This window comes from Haliotis rubra, unplaced genomic scaffold, assembly GCF_003918875.1.
Source record: "Haliotis rubra isolate DU_JTF1 unplaced genomic scaffold, ASM391887v1 Scf33, whole genome shotgun sequence".
Taxonomy (NCBI): domain Eukaryota; kingdom Metazoa; phylum Mollusca; class Gastropoda; order Lepetellida; family Haliotidae; genus Haliotis; species Haliotis rubra.
This window is the reverse complement of record NW_025767002.1, coordinates 150,652-164,566: the sequence shown is the minus strand read 5'-3', so window position 1 is coordinate 164,566 and position 13,915 is coordinate 150,652. Positions and strand designations below refer to the sequence as shown.

At 38.0% G+C, this 13,915-nt stretch overlaps 1 protein-coding gene across 4 annotated transcripts in view; it reads right to left on the bottom strand.

Annotated features, from left to right (window-relative positions):
* LOC124284126 (calcium-activated potassium channel slowpoke-like) overlaps positions 1-13,915 on the bottom strand; it is a 136,378-nt gene that overhangs the window by 12,459 nt on the left and 110,004 nt on the right. For 2 of the 4 annotated variants that reach the window (XM_046720183.1, XM_046720184.1), the window contains exons 14-16: positions 13,133-13,291; positions 12,243-12,319; positions 10,496-10,531 (exon numbers count right to left, since the gene is read on the bottom strand). In XM_046720183.1, coding sequence (XP_046576139.1) covers positions 10,496-10,531; positions 12,243-12,319; positions 13,133-13,291 — 272 coding nt within the window. Of the gene's footprint in view, positions 1-2,987; positions 3,045-10,495; positions 10,532-12,242; positions 12,320-13,132; positions 13,292-13,915 lie in introns of all 4 variants that reach the window. The other 2 variants (XM_046720182.1, XM_046720185.1) reach the window with 1 other exon arrangement.

Sequence of the window (13,915 nt, the reverse complement as noted above, 5' to 3'; positions counted from 1 at the left end):
GCAAATATCATGCTCAGTTTCTGGAAACTATAATTCTTACAATTATGACTCATTTTGATAAAAGTTCAAGAAATCACTTGATCCAAGAAAGAACTGTTCCATCTTTCTTTGAGTTGCATGCTAAGATATTTCAGTTGCAAAGATGACAACAGTTCTCCATGCATTTTGTTCTCATTAATAACATGCAAGGGCCTTTAAGTTATTTAGTTGGTTTACAAAACAATATGACCGAATATAAAATAATTATGATGTTGGTTGGAACATGAAATTACCTTACTAATTAGCATTGATACTCATGAGTGAAAATGAGAACCTTGTAGGACACACTGTCACGATAGCTGAATGTTTTGGGGTTGAAATAATGATTTTTATATCTATCATTTACCAATGGTTACAAACATAAGTGTCCATTTACAAAACAGTCAACCCCAAAATTGACATAAAGTAATTTTTTGTATCTAATTTCTTTTTTTTTCAGCCTTCTAAACCAACTTAAAAGATTTGGAGGCCATGGCATAGATTGATAAAAGCATATATTCTGTAAGAAGAGGTATACTATAGTATTTTGTACATGCTTACAGGGTCATGCATAGCATGCATAGGGGGCGTGAATGTTGTTTTATGCCACAGTCAGCACTGTTCCAGCTATATCAGGGCATTTAGGCAGCTTTCCTGGATGAGTGAGTGATTTGGGTTTATGCCGTTATATCAATATTCATGTAACATCATGTCCTGGGAAACTAGAAATAGGTTTCACCCATGGTACCCATGTGAATAATAGAACCTGTGTGTTGACTTAATGTACCAGGAAAGCTGCAAGGAAGGCTGGTCTGACACGGTTACCACTTTGGCAAAACCTATAAGTATGCTTATGGTGCAGACAATCCTAGAAACATAAGGGCCTCGTGGGATTCAAACCCATGATCATAAGTTTCTGGAATGCACAAGGAATACAACGCAGCACATAAAATTGTTGTAAGTGAGTATGTTGTCAAGCTGCTTTTAGCAATATTACAGCAATATTACAGCATGGGACACCAGAAATGGGCTTCACTAATTGCACCCATGTAGGGAATCGAACACGGGTCTTCGGTGGGACGAGCAATCGCTTTAACTACTAGGCTACCCCACTGTCCCTCGAAACATTGTCTTGGAACACTGTGCCATCCATGCTCCATGAACATTTCTGATAAGTTTGATTTCAGTGCAACATTAAAGTCAAATCTGAATATCCTATACAGACACCAAATTCCATTTTCCACACACATTCATAACCCCTAACAGTTCATTGCATATTGTGTTGATATGTCTAAAACAATTAAGAAAATAATCATAAAAATCTGAAATAAAAAAATACTATAGGGACTTATATAACAGGAACAAATGAAGGTATTAACACAGATCATCATTTTGAACAATAAAATGAAGAAAAGAAATATTCATAAAAGTATGGCAACATATGTATGCATATTTGTGAACAAAGATTTTAATACCCTACAACCAATATTGAAACAGTCAACACAGGACGGGATGCTGACAATTTAGGAACTTACTAAATCTGAATTCACATCTATAAAAGTTAATAAATGCAAAGAAGTGCACCATATATTTGTATATATATATTCAAGCATGCAGAAGGTGCAGTGATGGAAGGAAATATGTACAACTGATAACAAACAGCTGACCGTGCTGTTTGTTCATTTCTCCACATAAAACATAATTCTTGCCTTACCTTTAATTCACAATCAAATTATTTTTTCATATCTTTGTTTAAGATATATTCTTTGAATAATCATAGTGATTATTTCGGATACAATACTTAGTAAAACATAAACATTACCATATCCAACACAAAAAACACCCTGGACCTAATAAAAGTCCTTCAGTTAGTGAGTGAGTGAGTTGGGTTTTACGCCGCTTTTAGCAATATTCCAGTAAGATCACAGCGGGGGACACCAGAAATGGGCTTCCCACATTGTACCCATGTAGGGAATCGAACCTGGGTCTTTGGCGTGAAAAGCGAATGCTTTAACCACTGGGCTACCCCACCGCCTCCTTCAGTTAGTGAGTGAGCATGGTTTTATGCTGCTTTAAGCAATATTCCAGCAATAATATCACAGGGGACACCAGAAATGGGCTCCACTTATTTTACACACGTGGGGAATCGAACACAAGTCCTTCGGATGTTCACAGATTTGTGTACAGTTGTAGTGACACTACGGTACAGCTTTAAAAACTTGAATACTTTGAATATGGACAAGCAGAATTCTGAATAGGAGTCAAGTTGTTTGTAAATATACCCGCAACATTGAAGTGATGGTGGAGATCTTATACAAGGGTGCTTGTTGGGTTGAAAATAGTAACAACATAGAGAAAAACAAACAACTGAGAGATAATACTTAGCATATTGAATACTGAAAAATTGTTTTGTATTTGTGGAAACATTATAAAGGAAGCTTTCTCTGGTGCATTCTTGAAAGGTTACACTGCAGTGTGCAGTGGCATGCATATATTCATGCACTCATGCATTGAGTAACGCTCATACACTCTTATCATCTTAAACACTGACGCAAAACTTCATTTACATCAATCCAAAAACTGAGCACATTTAAGCAAGAGCAAGAAATCAGTTTAAGTAGCATGAAGCAGAAAAAGTAATCAAAACATTTATTTGTAAATTAACAAAATTTGTCATCAAAAGGTAAATAAAAAACATATTTTGCATAATGGCAAAAATAGTGAACAAGGAATAAGTTGTCTTGAGGAAAAGAGCATATGAACATATACGAATGAGCAGACTCTTCAGAAATTGTCAATAACACATAGAGAAGATAGTTATTGAGGGTATTAGTAGAGACTGGTTCAGCACCACAACCTCAGGTCAGTGATCAAACTATTTTTGATCCAAGTGTCAATGACAGAAGGCCGTTTCCCCTGAAATGTTAGCGACATCCACCACGGACTCTAGTAAACGAAGCAAATCATACACAACAGATCCCATTCACTGGTATCATAGTCCACGGACATTGTTGGGGACTCGTCAACTGAAATACACACATGTAGCTTGTATAGAATCAAGTCATTTCAACTGTTTAAGGACTACATGGACAACAAACTGAAGTTATTGAAGAGAGACATTGTCGGCGAGTCCGAGGAAAGGTCTCTCAGTGTTTTCAAAAAGGTGAGGAAAATTGATACGCCAAACTTTAAATACAAAGGGAACGAAATTCAATTCAAGTTCAATTCTGATATTTCTGACAGACTAGATTCGGCTAGAAGACACTGTAACAGGAGAGATTTTCCAGAATGTTTAGAACTTATAGACACTATTCAATGTTCTATTAAGAAGAGGAATAAGTTCATCAGACTGGCGGACAGATCTCCGTCGGGATGGGGATTGATATCGGAGTTGGAAGGTGACGAAATTGCTTCTAATTCGGAGGAGGAGAGACGGTTTGAAAGGGCAGAGACCAAGGCACTTCAGAAGAGACAACGCCGTGAGTTGCTGTCAGGCCCCGAGGCAGAGGACCTCAAGGATCCGTTAACTCAAGTCCTTATCCTCAACCAACTTTACAACCAACATCTCAGCCTCCCAATCAGCCCTTTCGGTCAGTACTCGGCGTCATCACCCGCCTCCAGGCCATGTTTCTTGTGCGGAGAGGTCGGACACTGGCGAGCCACGTGTCCTGCAGCAGCAGCTTTATACCGGTCAGCCCAGCAGAACTCCAGGGAGGGTAGCTCCCAACAGGACGCAAGAAATACAGTGAGAGACAAAGTCTTGGAGAAAACTAAAGTGGAGTTAGTTAGGAAACCGTGGACTTACAGTTATTCAGATTCGACTTCATCTGCAGGGTTAGAAGGTATCGAACTTGAGACAAGTGCCTTGCATCTATCTGAAAATTTGAGTTTGAGTATAGTTCTCATGTTATAGTAAAGGGAATCTTAAGAATCATGTCGCCTTCTGGAGACAAATTTCTGCTTCTGATTACATTTTGCAAGTCATAGAACACGGTTATGTTATTCCATTTGTCCGAAACCCTCCTCCTTCGTGTGTAGTCGTAACAACTGCTCTGCATTTAAATATGGCGAAGTTTGTGACTGACCTTGAATTCAACAACTCTTGGCAAATAATTGTATAGTGCAAGTTACACAAAAACCTCATATTATAAGCCCACTGTCAGTGTCCGTTCAAAAATCAGGCAAGAAAAGGTTAATTTTAGACCTGAGGTTAGTAAATCGTTACGTTTGGAAGGAGAAGATTGTTCTTGAAGGTCATAATGTAGCATTGAACCTTGTTCATATTGGCGGATACATGTTTAAATTTGATTTAAAGTCAGGTTATCATCACATTGATATTCACAAAGATCAGCACAAGTTTTAGGTTTTAAATGGACAGATAATAACGGTTATATCAAGTATTATTGTTTTACTGTTCTCCTTTTCGGTTTGACTTCTGCACCATATATTTTCACCAAGTGTCTCAGACCACTCGTGAAGTATTGGAGACAGAATTCGCGTGATATCGCCGTATCTGGATGATGGGTTCGGCCTCGCTCAGACTCTAGCTTTATGCAGCAAGCATTCATCTTTCGTTAGATCTACGTTAGCTAAGGCAGGTTTTGTCTGCAACGATCAGAAATCAGTGTGGGCACCTTCAAGACAGCTAGAATGGCTTGGTTTTAACTGGGACCTTGACAACGGCGTCATTTCCATTCCTTACAGGAAACTCGACGATATAAACCTAAGTTTTTCGAAGTTTATGTCACTGCTACCCAAGTTTACTCCAAGAGACGTTGCCAGACTAACCGGTAAAGTCATTTCCCTTATGCCAGTATTTGGAGACGTATGTAGGTTATTAACCAGGCAAATGTATTTGCAGATACAAGGTTACACTCACTGGGATAAAGTCGTTACCTCTTATGATAATCCTGGGTTTGTGTCAGAGCTAGTATTTTGGAGAGATAATGTTCTGAATTTTAATAGCAGAAGTCTCCAGCAAGAGTTCTCTCCCTCGTAGTTTATTTTCAGACGCTAGTTCGATTGGTTGTGCAGCATTCATTCAGGATACCACCCACACTTTTCACTGTACATGGAATAGTTCGGAGAAAACATTCAGTTCAACTTGGAGGAATTAAAAGCTGTTGAATTGGCATTGTTGTCTTTTCGACACCTTCTTAGACATAAGTCAGTCAAGTGGTTTTCAGATAATAAAGCATGTTGTCACATTGCTACTTGCGGTAGTTTTCCCCGACTGCAGGCGATAGCTCTGTCCATCTTCAGATGTGTAGGTCAAACAACATAAATCTTCAGTTCTGTTGGATCCCTAGGTCAGAGAATGATAAAGCGGACAGTTTGAGTAAATTCCACGATTATGATGATTGGACCATATCGGATCGTGTTTTTCAGCTGTTAAATAACAGGTGGGGTCCTCACCGTGAACAGGTTTGCCAGTCATATCAATACTAAGCTGAATAGGTTTAACTCCAGATTTTGGAATCCAGGTTCGAGGCGGTCGACACGTTCACTCAAGATTGGTCTAGAGATAACAACTGGGTAGTTCCCCTATATCTTTAGTGACAAAAGCTATTAAATATGCTCTGAACAATAGGGCTCCAGCAACACTGGTCATTCCCTACTGGCCATCGGCATCGTTATTGGTCAATTTTGTTTGATAATGGTACAGTTCGCCCTTTGTAAAGGATTTTATTCAGTTATGCGGTAGTACTTCCTTTCAGGGAGGCAGTAGAAAATCTGTTTTCGACAATTTCCAAGGTTATGCATTAGCCATAAGGATATAGAATGGTACTTATGTCATTGGACATTTTCAGAGCTGTTTACGGCTGGAGTGTGGCGCGGAGAGAAAAACTCTTCAGGATGAGAGATTACAGATTCTAGCTGACAAGTTGCCCGATGTAGTGTTGAAATCAAGGGCCAACTACTACAAGCAAGTATAAGAGCTTATAAGAACTGGAGAAAATGGGCCTCTAGTTTTGAAGACATTAGTTTTTCCCAGCATCACCATTTCATGTTTCGGCTGTATTTAGTCTCGTTGATCCAAAGCGTAAAAATAGTTGTAGCATAATAGAAGCAATTCACGGTATTTCATGGGCTCATAGGATCGCAGGTTTACCTGATCCTTGTGCAGATAACCTGGTTATTAATGTTAAAGAATCAGCAATGAGAACGTGTGTTAAACCTGTGGTTAAGAAAGATCCAGTCACCCCAGATATGTTGTTAAAGCTGGTACAGATGTTTGGTGGGAACAACGCTACTTTGCCAGATTTAAGGTTTTATCAATGTCTTTGCTCTCATACGCAGGGATTTTTAGATTTTCTGAAGTAGTTAACATAAAAGAAATGATATTACTTTTGAAAAAGGCTATATAAGTATATTTCTCGGTAAAAGTAAAACTGACGCTTACAGAGACGGAGAAGTGTTTTGATCTCCACACTAGTTCTCCTACATTTCCAGTTACTATGTTAAAGAGGTATCTTGAGGCAGCAGATATAGTTGATTCTTCCCAAGATTACATATTTAGACAGATGTGTTATTGTAAAAGTAAATCCAAATACAAGTTGAAAGGGAAATTTCCGCTGTCCTATACTAGAGCTAGGGAAATATTCCTAGAAAAATTACGTTCATTGGTGAAGATGCCACAAAAATTGGTTTGCACAGTTTTAGGCTCAGGGGGAGCCAGTGCTGCTGCTAACGCCGGTGTCCCCGGACAGATTGTTCAAAAGACATGGCCGCTGGGCTTCAGAGACGGACAAAAGACGGTTACGTTGAAAGGCGATGTTAATTCATTACTATTAGTGTCTGCAAATTTGGGAATTTGAAGGTTGTTTTTGTATGGCATTTGTTGGAAGTAAAGTTGGTTTGCATCAACAGGCCCGCTCTTTTTATATCGAGGCGCCGTAGACAGCACCCTGTATTACGAGTATGTTATACTTGGTAAATGTTTTATGTTCGCTTGAGCCGGCGAATTAGAACATAAATAAATTTATCTAGGTAAAATACGGTAGTCTAGGACGGACTACCGTGGAGGCATGTGCTGCACGAGAAGTTGTGCTTGTTTAGTCACGTGGTAGAAGGTTACAAGGTGGGTTGAAGATATTGTTTCATTACCGAGGTCTCACGCTGCTACTCAGGCGAAAGTAGCTTTGCCTTGGTTTTTGTTTTCATTGGGGACAGGGCCACTGGGCGTGTGTTTGGCCACTGGGCCGTGTGTTTGGCCACTGGGCCGTGTGTTACGAATGTAGGCCACTGGGCCGTGTTACGAAAGTAGGCCACTGGGTCGTGCTGTACACAGGTGGGCCACGGATGCGATGTTATGGTGATATACAAAGTTACTTGATGGAGGATCAGCAGAAGTAAATAGAAAGAATTGCACGCATCCTGGGATTGGTGACAGGGACACAGCCAACAACTCAACAGAGACGAATCTTATGGCGTGGAGCGGTCAATATTTTAAGTTAAGTATGCTTTATGTTTAGGCTGGAAATTCTTGTGGGGGTCTTAAATGGTTTGTTTTTCTGTAGTTACTTGCAAATGTTTAAAGTAACGATGGGTTATGTTCGAATATTAAGTAAAGCAAGGGATTATGTTTCCATTTAAGTCAACGTTAGAGTTACTTATTATAGAAGTTTGCAATTGTATCGATGGCTTTTATGGACCTTGTTTCAGAGGCAGTTCAGCTCAGGGTGGAGTCGTCTCAGATGTATACAAGATTCAAGGATGCATGATTACGTGGAGATCCGGCATTGTGTTCGTGCGAAATATGGAAGGATATCCGATTGGGCAGTGTATGGACTTGCGCTCTATCGCATTTATATCTGTGATCCGTGTCGATGAGTTCTTGCTATGTAAACTTCAGAAATAAACCTGCTCGCACTCGAGGCGCGGTAGACAGCACCCTGTATTACGAGTATGTTATACTTGGTAAATGTTTTATGTTCGTTTGAGCGAAGCGAATTAGAACATAACACCAGGAGTCGTCACCATTCAGAGAGTCCACAGCTCACTTAAACTCAGTCTAGTCCAGAGCTTGTTTAAACTCAGTCTAGTCCATAGCTTGTTTAAACTCAGACTAGTCGAGAGATAATAGCAGGCTTGTACACATCTCTCTTAAACTCACATTGTTCCGTGTCTAACTTAAACTCTGGCTATTCCACAGTTCACTTAAAAACTCAGTCTAGTCCAGGGCTTGTTTAAACTCAGACTAGTCAACAAATAATAGCAGGCTTGTACACAGCTCTCTTAAACTCACATTGTTCCATGTCTAACTTAAATTCTGGCTATTCCACAGCCAATTTAAATTCAGCCTAGTCCACAGCTAATTTAAACTCAGTCTAGTCCAGGGCTTGTTTAAACTCAGACTAGTCAACAGCTTACTTACACTTCACACTAGTCCACAGCTCACTTGAATTTAGGCTAGTTAATTTAGCACAGTTCAATTTAGCAGTGTAAGAAAAAACCAGATGAAGGGGAACACAAGTTCTTCTTGATTTAGAATCTGTGCCAAAACTTTTGAAACTACCAGAATAAACTTGTCTTTCAACACTATTTTCATTAGATTCCATTCTAAAAATAATCATATTTGATCAATATTAACTGGCGCTTGATCACCCTGCATTACCCTGTTGACTTTCAATTCCTGGTCATACTGTTGCTAAACACTGCTCCAATGTTGTCCTTTTCCTCTGTGCAGTTCCTTCCAATAACTGTTGTAGCCCGAAGCTTTCAATGCCGACATTTTTCGGATGCTCAATGTTCTTTGTCCGATTATTGGCTACAGACCTATTTTTCAAATGTTTACATTTTATTGGTATTTAATGTTCCTTGGCCCAGTAATGGTTACAGATTTTTTCTTCATATGTCCATAACAAGTTTATTTCTTGTTTTACGGATCCGCCTGCCATATTCTTTCATGAATAATAATAATAAAAAAAAAAAAAAAATTCCCTGGCTCAAAAAATAATAAAATCCTAATGTTTTTATTGGCCAAACACGTAAACTTACAAGAAAAATATTTATATAGATTGTTTTTTAGCCCCATAAACACTTCATAAATTGCCAAAAGTAAAATACTTTGAGTATTTAGAAGGAATATTACTTTGACTGGTGATTTCATTGTTATTTTTTTTGCCCTCCTGCCTTTAGGATTTCTGAGGATAAAAATCTGTAAAACAAGAAATAAAATTGGTGTGGCCTATGTTATCATTTTAAGGATGCTATGTTCCTTGTCTAAGTAATGGCTTTACACTTATTCTTTGTTGTCATTTGTCCTGACATTCTACGCTGCTTGGCTCAATAACCATCCATGCTTCCAACATGTGCAGAACATTTCTTCCTCTTCATCACAGAAGTTGAATCTCCAATGATAATATACCTGTCTTCATCATCAAGTACACACACAAGACTTCGCTCACCTCTGTATACCACTATCTACCAATTATCATGTTTCAGATATTTCCTCCTTGACAATACTATTCAAAATGGTAATCAGCATCTATGTCTGAACTAAGTGTGTAAGCCTTTTCTTGCACTAATACTAGCTATGCTGACTCCAAACTAAAACATAATGTGGTTATATATCTCTACAACAAACTATGCATGCTGACTCCTACACAAGACACTTATAGTATAAACACACATATTACCTAACTCTTGCATGGCTGCACGCATGAAAACATATTTCCATGGGTAAACAAGCTTAACATACCTTAAAACAGAATATTACATGACTAGTCTCATGGTGAAATCTCAAAAACCCAGTATGAAATATTTAAAAGATACTACTTTCATTTTTATATCTCATTTGCAGGGACATTGAATCTGATCCTCCTTGAATAATGGTTCTTTTAATGTTAAAGTTATATACACCCTCGATCAGTTGATGTTATTCAACCAACAACAATAATTCTATCGAACACTGACAACAACCATCCAATCAGCAACAACACCGGCGACCTTTCCTGACACTGACAGAAACGCATGCTAAGGTCAAGGTCATGCTGGGTTCTTCCATCTTGTTCGACTTGATCAATCCTAGCAACTAGCACTATCACAACACGCGAACACAGTCATTGGCATGATGTTATTGTCGAGGTTACTTGTTGGTTACACTAAGCACTTATGATTTACAATAAGCACTTACTACCTAGACAAAGCACTCATTGCTTGCATAAAGCACTTACTGCATACACCAAGCACTTCCTGCATGGAGTTCTAAGTATCACAGCATCACAAAATGGATGGATGTGTTAATTGCGATGATGAGAGTCGACGTCTCAACTCAAGTGACGACCATCTGGTAACAGTGATGAGAGAATAGTGACAAATTACAGGACAAAACATATACGGGCAACACACAGTGAGCTAGTCAGCTGCTTAGAGTGAGCAGTTGAACAGCGGAGCGAGCATTGAGCGAGCACACGAGCAGCATTGAGGGAACCACGCAGAAACACAGGTGCGAGAAGACGCCGTGAGGTACTACCTAGGACAGCTGCAGCTCCCTTCTTGAACATTGCCACTTTTAAAATAAAGATGGGAAATATTGACAATCTCCTGCCACTTTTAAAATCAAGATGGGAAATATTGACAATCTCCTGCCACTTTTAAAATAAAGATGGGAAATATTGACAATCTCTTGCCACTTTTAACAAAAGGTGGAAAATATTGATAATCTCTTGCCACTTTTAATGAAAAGACAATATATATTGACAATCTTGCCACTCTTAACATAAAGATAGGAAATACTGACAATCCCTCGCCACCTCAAAAATATAGATAATATATATTGACAATCCCTTGCTATGTTAAAAAGAAAGATGGTAAATACTGTTAATCTCTTGCCACTTTTAACTTAAAGATGGGAAATATCGATAATCTCCTGCCACTTTTATAAATAAAGATCAGAAATGTTGACACTATATTCCCACTTATAACAAGAAGATGGGATATATTAAAAATCTCTTCCCACGTTTTATGCGAAGATGGAAAAATGAACAATCTCTTGCCACATTTAGCATGAAGATGAGATATAATATAAACTATCTCTTGCCACCTTTAAAATAGATATGGACCATATTTACAAACCCAAGAAAAAGTTAACCGAGAACATGTTTACAAACCCAATAAAATTTAACCAAGGGAATCCTAAATATGTATGATTTTGTAACACAGAGATGTGGTGATCATTACATTTTCTTGCTATATTTTACATTAAATCAGTCAAAGTTTTGAATTGTCTCATTTGCAACATAAAGCTGTATGATTGGTATTCCTTTTCTGTAACATGTAATATAACGTTACAATATTATCAGTCACTTTCTTGCCACTGTAAACATAGAATGGAATTACTTATAATTCGTTACTTCCAGGGAAAACATGTTTAGATAACAAAGCAATATTACATATATTACAACGGTTAACATGGTGCAATATTACATGTATTTGCCATTGTTAACATGGTGCAATATTACATGTATTTGCCATTGTTAACAAGGTGCAATATTACATATATTTGCCATTGTTAACATGATGCAATATTACATATATTGCAATGGTTAACATGGTGCAATATTACATATATTGCAATGGTTAACATGGTGCAATATTACACATATTTGCCATTGTTAACATGGTGCAATATTACATATATTTGCCATTGTTAACTTTAGCAGCATCATATATATTACCCACTGTTAATATGGCGTAATATTACATATATTTGAAATCTATAACCTAGTGCAAATATCCATATATTGTCACTGTTAACATGGTGCAAATATTTTATATTCAGAACATGCTGTTGCCACGGTAACTGAAATATTCCAAAGAATACAAAGAATCATTTCTTTTTGAAAAGCACCATAGTAAGCTATGTTTAATGTGTCCATGTTAGCAGTCAACATAAAACATAAGTATTTTGTGATCAGTTTACATCTTACAGTGTATGTATCTTTGAAGGTTTCTTAAATAATGCAGATAATGTTCACCAAAGTGAGTCCTGATCCTAACACATCCTTCTAAATGTTTCTTCAGATGTCATCATTTTTCTTTTTTAGAGCCTAGGAACCAAACTTATGTTTCTAAGATATCTTTAACTCAGTTATCTGACTAATGTGCCCCCAAAAAGAGAGATTTGAATAATTTACTTTACAATTGCCTTTGACAGACACTATGTATAAGTCTATCCTAATTAAGGTTAAGTGTCTCTCGTAAAACCCCTTTCTACTTACATGGACGACAGCGACACTTCTTAATAGCACGGACATCGTTTACGTCGCTGTGGCAGGTTTTACAATAATAAAATGCTCTGAAACAAATACACATTCAAAATAGATGACACAACTCATGATCATCTTGTGAAGGTGAAAATTTAATGAGCTAAACCAATACAATATCTGGCCTTTTTATGGGGTTCAAATTTAATTTGCCTTAAAAACAAATTTAATTTCGGAGTGATTTAGACACAATATATGGGCTATAAATAAGTCTATACTTTCTTAAATTGAGGTATGTTTAATATTCAAAAACTAAACATTCAAGGGTCATTTTGTTTATAGGTCCTTCTATGGAAATGCAAGTCAACTCTTCAAAATTTGGTTCTTCCCACTGACAACTACTTCAGTCTTTGGGCCAAATATCTGCCACTGAGCAGGTCTAGATAACAGGGATGGCAACAGGAAAATCTATTTTTAAGGTCAGCTCAACCTTCTTAACACCAGTGTCTAGATTACAGGGATGGCAACAGGAAAACTTAACAATCGAATGTAGGGTTCGGGGAGAAAGAAGAGAGAAACATAAGTCGAAAAATAGAGAGAGAGAGTAATAATTTGAAAAATATTTGACGGAAATCTGTGGATCAGCGGAAAATTGCCATAACTGAGATTAATCAAACTTCTGAATGTTTTTTTATACCATTGTTAAACAGTATCCAAAACTGATTTTATGCAAATTTTAGCAATATTTTCCTAAACACATGCTCATGATAAAGTCGGAATTGTACAACTGACTCTGCATTTAGCAAAGATTTCTTATGGACGTGGATATTTTTTGTCACTTTTATTTACACACTCATGTATCAGTACATCACCTTGTGATACATCTTTGCCCTCAACTGACTCACCTTTTGACCTCCTCTGCAGACTCAGCTATGAAGAACCCCTGTGTGGCATTCTCTATCTTCACCTTAGGCCCGGGATTGATAGCAAGAGTGCTCTCCCTTGTGTCCTCCTGCCGGACTTCTATTGCCAATAGGAGGAGCTTTAGCTTCACAAAACACAACCTAAAGACAAGATAAACAAAGAAACTGAAACAGAACCTTCTTGGTGAATTTACATCTCATGGTAACCTGCAATGTATGTAGGGCAAAGAACAGGGTGAGTGAGTGAGTTTGGTTTTATTCCACTTTTAGCAATATTCCAGCACTATCACTGTGGGGGACACCAGAAATGGGCTTCACACATTGTACCCATGTGAGAAATCGAACCTGGTTCTTTGGTGTGACGAGCGAACACTTCAACCACTAGGCTACCCCACCGCCCTTCAAAGAACAGAGACTCTGTAGCCTATTTGCGGACAGCTCAATTTTTTGGTTGATCAGTTGCTATTACTTCCTAATCAGTGGTTTCCAAGAAATGTTGGAACATATATGTCCTAATAGCTGTTTCTTGCTGAATCATGCAGCCGTCCACCTATATCGCATTGACCTGTAAATAATTGATGCTATGCCTGTAATTGAGTGTACAATAAATGATCAATTCTTGTCCATCTTGGGGTACCACAGCAACAGACTATTTCACCCAGGATGCAAAGGGTGGAATGCTTACAATTGTGAATAATAAACAATGTGACTCAGTCTCTACTGAAAATAACTAACCAGGGCCTAGATTTTCGAAGCTCTCTTAGG